This window comes from Phaseolus vulgaris, chromosome 3 (genome assembly GCF_000499845.2).
Source record: "Phaseolus vulgaris cultivar G19833 chromosome 3, P. vulgaris v2.0, whole genome shotgun sequence".
NCBI classification, from domain to species: domain Eukaryota; kingdom Viridiplantae; phylum Streptophyta; class Magnoliopsida; order Fabales; family Fabaceae; genus Phaseolus; species Phaseolus vulgaris.
Window position 1 is genome coordinate 6,988,547 of NC_023757.2, and position 7,115 is coordinate 6,995,661.

A 7,115-nucleotide genomic window follows, 5' to 3' on the forward strand; every position below is an offset into this window, starting at 1 on the left:
TTTTAATTGTTGTAAACTAGTGAAAACTTGTATTTTTAAGTCGACCCTAGTGATTGAATTTAGCTACTTATCTGATCTCAAAATTGCTATATGAATAATATGGAAAAATATAAAAGTGATGCTTTGTCTGGTGACCTTAAGTTTGCTATTTTATTTATTTATAACATTCTATAACAAGTGTACGTCTCCCCATTGTGGTTGGGAATATTTAGTATCACACTTGTATTTACATTCATCTATTTTCTTATACATCAAATACCTTTGTACTACGTGCTACAACACAAAATCAAAGCAATGAATTGCTGTATCCGGAAAGAGAGTAACAAGTAAAATTAGGGTTTGGTTAGCCACAATAGTACTTTAAAAGTTTCCTGTTGGGTAACATGAAAATGTAAGTGTACAACTACCATCTCAAAGAACGTAAAGGGGTAGGAAACCCTATTACGAGATTTTTTTTTTCCTTAGGGGTTTGGTGGGGTAACCACTATCTTTAGAGTCTAACCAACAATTCGGATCATATTGTTTAGTTTGTTGACTGGTAATTAACCAAATTAAGACCAATCAATGATTGGTAATTAGTTACATACTATACACAAGTGTTCTGTGATTCATATATAACTTGATAAATGAAAAGTGAAAGAGATAAAGAAACCTTTATGATGGGTTAGTACAAAATTTCATTACAAAATAGTTTAAAAAGCTTAATAATAGCAAAGTACTACAGTGAAGAGGGAACTAGTTTTTTTTTTATCGGTAATAATAAATAAATAAATTAAAACTACTTAGGGGTGGTTCAACGCTTATACACAATCCATAATACCAATTTCAGTTACAAACCGTTAAAACTAACTAAACAAAACCTTGTACTTACTAAACTTATATAAACTTCAAGAAAATAACTTCATACACTCCATTGACTCTAAACACCAATCAAACACCAATCAAATAAGAAGAATGAAACTAACCGGAAATTTGTAGAGACCCGGATCAGACAGACTTTTACTTGTACCAACGCAAAAACTTTCAGAGGGGAACTAGTAGCACCATGTTTGTGGGTATGTCAAAACTCAAAAGGAAATGCAGTATTACATGCATGACAAAATTAAATTCAGTAAGCAATTCGTTTACATTACTTTCTAATGCATCAACATTGAATGACATGAAAAATTAAGAAGGTCAAAGACGGGAGTTAAGGAAGACAACTAATTAAGGGGTGTGGTGTGGTGTCAGTCTGAATAATCAATGAAACTGAAGAGTCAAGTTAACAAAGAGTGGGAAACTCTATTCAAACATAATTCTAGTAATTTTTACTTTTGTTTCATTCATGCTTCGTACGATGTTTGATTCCTTGTTTTATAGTATTTCTTAACACCAAATAGTAAAATACTAAGCAACTATTAATCTAAATAAGGAGACATAGATAGAAAAAGAAACAGCAACGAATTTTGTTTCAGTAAACTAGAAATTGAAGCCCCAAATTTAATTAAATGTGTAATAATCTGAAGCCTGTTCTAGAAAAAATGTGGAAGTGAAAAGGAAGAGGCTGAAACGAAAGTAGCATACATCCCAAACACCATCAAGGTAAAAAGCGAAGAAAGAATTACTGAAGTAAAACAAGAAAAGAAAATGAGTGGAGTCCGTGGGGGAACAGTATCCATTGGTGGTGGTACCTTCATTGGTGATTTGTGACAGTGAGTTCAGAAGAGTGATGGTGTTGATTTGAGGTTGTGTGTGTTTGTCTGATTTAAATTACACTATACAAAAGCATGAGGAAAGGAGTAATAAAGGCACCATAGGCATTAATTGGTAAAAAAAAATAGAATAGATGAATACATATAAGAACAATAATCATACAGCTTCATATAGCACTGCCTCACTAGCTAGTAAATAATGAATCATCATCATCATCAAGCATTGAAAACCTTGGAAAGAGCTTGCAACACATTGAGTTGGATCCTCAATTGCAAGATGTGCTCCGCCGTCTTGAGGAAAAGCCGGTCGGGGTTCATTCCGGCGCCGCCGGGAACCAGCCGCTGCAGCTTCTTCATCCTCCTCTCCACACCCTCTTGCCTCCTCCTCCTCCTCTTCCCCCACTTCACCTTTGTCATGTCCTTGCAACCCATTAATTTAGCACAATTTTGTGTCCCAAAAGGAAGAAAATACTAATAAATATGATGGATTTGTCTAAACGAGAGAAGAGGAAGAAAGGAAAGAAGAAAACAATGATGGGAGTGGAAGAGAATTGCATGGAATGAGCAATGGGGGAGGGCTTTAAATGAATGGAGAAAAAGGCAAAGTTTCAAGAAACGGGCCATGAGAGCCGAGCCGAGCCGAGTTTTTAGCGGCTACCACGCCAAACAAACATAATAATAATATATTATTATAATAATTATTATTATTATTATTCACGTACACATATATATATTTTATGTAATACGAAATAATCTCGCTATTTATCCGTTGTAGGTTATTATGTGTATTATGCGTGTGGATTTTGGAGGGAGACTCGGTTATAGTTTGGCGTGTTATGGGCCGGTGGGCCAGGCCCACGTTGGCGTGGAGCGGCCCACGCACGTGTCTGTCAGTGGCTGGCGCCAGCCAGATTTATGAACGGCTTGCGTTGCATACACGTGTCCTAGTAATCCTCGAATCCCGACAGTTGTTCGCTCCTGTCACGGGATCGGATCGGTTGCGTCATGCCCCATCGTAAATCCGAGTGTGAGTCAGCAAATCGTGCGGCTAACGATGGTCCTGCGATGGACCCCACGCGTGAAATTCGGTTTCCCACGTGCGGCCTCACATGGCCTTGTTCTTTCTCGTGTGTTTTGGTGAGGTCCAACCAAATTCCAGAACACTTCTCTTCACCAGAGACTCACTCGCCTTCGCCAGCACCCACCATCATTCGTCTTTTCATTTTTTCTACTTTCTTCTTTTCTTCTAAAACTAATCAAATAATATTCACTCAGATAAATAAACTCATTCAAAATTTACTCTTCTTTTCTACAAATTTAATCTCTTTAACTAATCTTAATGTTTACATTTTCTGAAAGAAAAAACAAATTAAATGTTTATATATGTTTCTTTAACAAATTAACTCGGTTTATTTTTATTAGTATAAAAACTTGAAAATAAATGTTTTATTTTTCTTAACTAGTAACATTTGATTACTTAGAAACATTTAGAACAACTAAGGAAGAATCAAAATTTAAAATCCATGGATGATGTAATCAAAATCTTGAGGTCATGGTCCACTCAAACAAATTGGGAAAGGCTTTGATCTATAATGTTTGGTTGCGTAATATTGTATGCTCTCAAACTATAAATAGTTATATAAATTTCCGTTATTTAATTAAATGAGTCCACCTTTTTAACACATTTTCTGTTTGGTTCTTTAATTAATTAGTATAGAAATGCCTTTTATATTAGATGTGTAACCAACAACATATAGTTGTTAAACTTAAAAAAAAAACTCATAATTAATTTAATTGAATAGCATCATCTTTTGGCTGGCTAAGTTTAAATAATATATATTTGAAAACGTTAGTAGTTAAAATATGTAGGAAATTATTAACATATATATATATATATAGAGAGAGAGAGAGAGAGAGTATATTATCATTGGATCTCTCTCTATATTTATCATTGCTAGTGGTTACACGAAACCATGTGTGATGCAAATTAGATAGAATATTAAGAAATGAAATGTTGTGTATTAAAATATGAAAGAAATAGGTATTGTTATTATACAGATACATTTTTTTTTTTAATGTTATGGAACCCCATTATTATTTTAACTTTTTTCTAATTCCAGAAAGACCACATTGGATTTAGTTGCCTCTACTTTACGTCTCTTGAATTGATTAATTACATGGGACCAAACTAGCCTGGCTTCATAATTATGAACGATTTTTAGCTACATTTTTTGTGATAATCTAATTAATATTTAATACGATTAATTAGGCCTTGCAGAATCCATTTATTATTCCCTTTTCCTTTTCGGATAACCAACAATTAGGTATAAAAAAACTCTAGCACAACATGTTATTAGGACAGAAATCCGAATATAATTTAAAAACCTCCATTTCTTGGAAATTAGGTAGAAAATGTATTTTTTGAAAAAATAAATAAAACAAAACTAAGCATTTATATATACATGAACAGGACTCAAAGCATTTAGGACACCTACGAGACATGTAATAATAAAATCACCATGTTTAGGTTGTTGAGACTTTTCCAGTAAATATATTAATTATTATAGCCTTCAAGAATGTTTTCAAATATTAACTTTTCTAATGCTATGAAATTAACTTGTTTTAAGTAATTTACACCTATATGAGTACAACACATCCCAATTCCCTTATTTTTGTTGGATCAGTTTATGTGTGAGTTATGAATCATGGGTATTGAAATTTATATGCTAAAGATGTCTATGATTGAGTTAATAATTTGTGTCCAAACTAAACTAGTGAATGAGTTAGTTACTTTTCATTAACCTGTCTCTTTAAAACATACTATTTAAAGTTATAGTTATTTATCTTATTTACTTATCATTTATTTATTTATTTATAAGGTTAGTTGTTTTTACTTCACCCTTTTACCTTTTTACATATTTAATCTAGTTTCTATCCATTTATATGTTATTTTTGGTGAGATTTTTCATAAAAACCGTAATACTTACCACAAGCAAAAGCAAGAAGAAAAAGTGTAAAAAAAACAAAGATATTCTAATTTAAATAAGTGTTTGATGATGCTTTTTTTTATAGCATTTGAGTAAAGCGTGAAACACAATTTTAAAGTGTCATGTCGTTTTATAGGACAACGTGTCGTCCTAGACTAACGTTGTAACTTAGGCAAAATGTCAGTCGCCTAAATGACATAACGTCTCTATTAAAACTTATCATTAGATATGAATACCCTCGTTAATGCTTATAAGAATTCATATTGATTCATAATAATTATAATTACACTAAGCTCAACCCATCAAGTTCTATAAATAATCGTAAAGTCTGACCTGAAGTTAGCTGTGAAGTTAGCTGTGGAAAAACAATCAATTATCTAAAGCTCGACCCAAAATATGACCAAAGCTAAAGTTCAAAATAAAGCCTTATCACCCGGTTCCCAAGTTTGGGAACTTGTGTACTACCCAGTACCAAAAAATATATTATAATATTACCCACCTTGTAAGACAAGATGAAACCACGTGCAAATTCGAATAACTTGGAATATCTTGAAACTGATTCTGTTACAACCGACTAATCAACTCAATATTTGATAATAAATTAATCAATCAATATTTGATAAGAACCTAATCGGATATTAATCTAGGCTCAATAGCATATAACTTTATTCTCAAGGGAGTACTCACTTAATTTTATTCATTCATTCATTCAAATACTCTTATATCTATCTAAACTCTTACTAATTTGATCATCAAAGATTCTTCTACAGGTTGATCATTACTCGGTACTTCATCAACAAAGTTCAACAACCCTTCAAAAGAGAGATCAACTCGTCCAAAAGCTTGAATATCCACTTCAAACATTTTTTAGCTCAAATAACAACAAATTTTTTTAAATATATATATATACTTCTTCATAAATTAATATTAATTTATATATAAATAAATAAATACACAAAGTATGTGAAATAAATTATATAAACTAGTTTATTATGTATTATGAACATTTAGAGATAAATTAGTTATTTGTTATTCGTTATAAATTATAATACCGTAGTGTCATTATTATTCAATTTTATATTAGTTCCTATTGAGACTTAACAATCCACTAAAAAGTTCCTAATTTTTTTTAAAAGATTTCACCATCGAGAGAAAGGTTTCTATTCATTCATATACGTGGATAAAAAAAAATTTACAAAAATTATTTGCACGGATGATGTATATTAAAAGTAAAGCACATACATGCACTATTAACTTTGAAAATTTGCATTCATATAAACGCCCACCATATCTACAATGAAGTATATGTACTCTACACCTGTTGCATGTGCGTAGAAGTCATACCCTAGCTATATCAACAACATTAAAGATTATATATGTGTATTCATTATGAATACAAAAGTATAGGAGGGTGGGAAAGGGTTTATCTAATCTTATCAAATAATTACGACTTTTTTTATAAAATCTTTTCGAATTACTTTCGAATTCACACTCAAATTAATGGATAAGTGGTAAATTAATAAATTACACATTCTTAACTAGTAAATTAGTAAATTAAATAATCGACCATCATTTAAAACTTACTTTGTATTAAGAAGTGAACTTTAAGTCTAACTTATCTTTATATCAGCTTGTAAAGTAAGATTTACATCCACTTATATACTATTATCCTCTTACGCAGAGACTGCAAACTTGTATGTGAGATTATATATTTATGGATGATCCGATAGCAGATGACCTGATTTTTTTATCAGCAATTAATTAATAAAATTAAGATGGGACACTTTAGGGGTGTCTCAACCTTTATACAAAAAAACTTTTAATTTAAGCATTCAACAATAAAACATAATGAGGATAAACTCAACAAACTCTCGTTAGGATAAACTCAAAAATGACTCTGATACCATATTAAGAAGTGAACTTTAAACCTAACTCAATCAAATACAATCAACTTATAAAATAAAATTTACAATCAATTATATATTATAAAATTATAAAATGTTGAAATCTTTATTCGATTTGAGATATTTAACACTTTATATTTTGGACGGTGATAATACAACAATTGGAACGTGCAATTTGTAAGATAAAATAAAATGTTCTCTGTTGTATATATGTAGTAGTTTTTATCATCATTTAGTGTAAAAGAGAAATTATGTTGTTGCAGCACGCTTTTATCTTCTATGTTACCACTTGAAGTACGGACAAGAAGTTAAACTCGTTCGGACTTCTCTTTCTGACATATAATCAGTAGAACTTTATATATATATATATATATATATATATATATATATATATATATATATATATATTTTGAAATAAATGTTACTCAATTAAAAAAGAATATTTTATTGAAAACTGAAAATAATCTATTTATTTTTTAAAATATAATTAAATTTACAGTCATTTTGAGAGGTGAGGAGTAATTTATAAATTT

The 7,115-nt window shown here is 30.6% G+C and overlaps 1 protein-coding gene across 1 annotated transcript; it reads right to left on the reverse strand.

Moving 5' to 3' along the window:
- Positions 1 to 1,779: 1,779 nt before the first annotated feature.
- On the reverse strand, positions 1,780 to 2,275 carry LOC137806484 (transcription factor PAR2-like). Its single transcript, XM_068606624.1, has one exon. It carries the CDS (start codon positions 2,121 to 2,123, stop codon positions 1,908 to 1,910), a length of 216 nt encoding a protein of 71 aa, XP_068462725.1. The 5' UTR covers positions 2,124 to 2,275; the 3' UTR covers positions 1,780 to 1,907.
- Positions 2,276 to 7,115: the final 4,840 nt, after the last annotated feature.

Coding starts and splice junctions, on each gene's coding strand:
- LOC137806484 (XM_068606624.1), bottom strand. CDS start 2,123: ATGGGTTGCAAGGACATGACAAAGGTGAAGTGGGGGAAGAGGAGGAGG.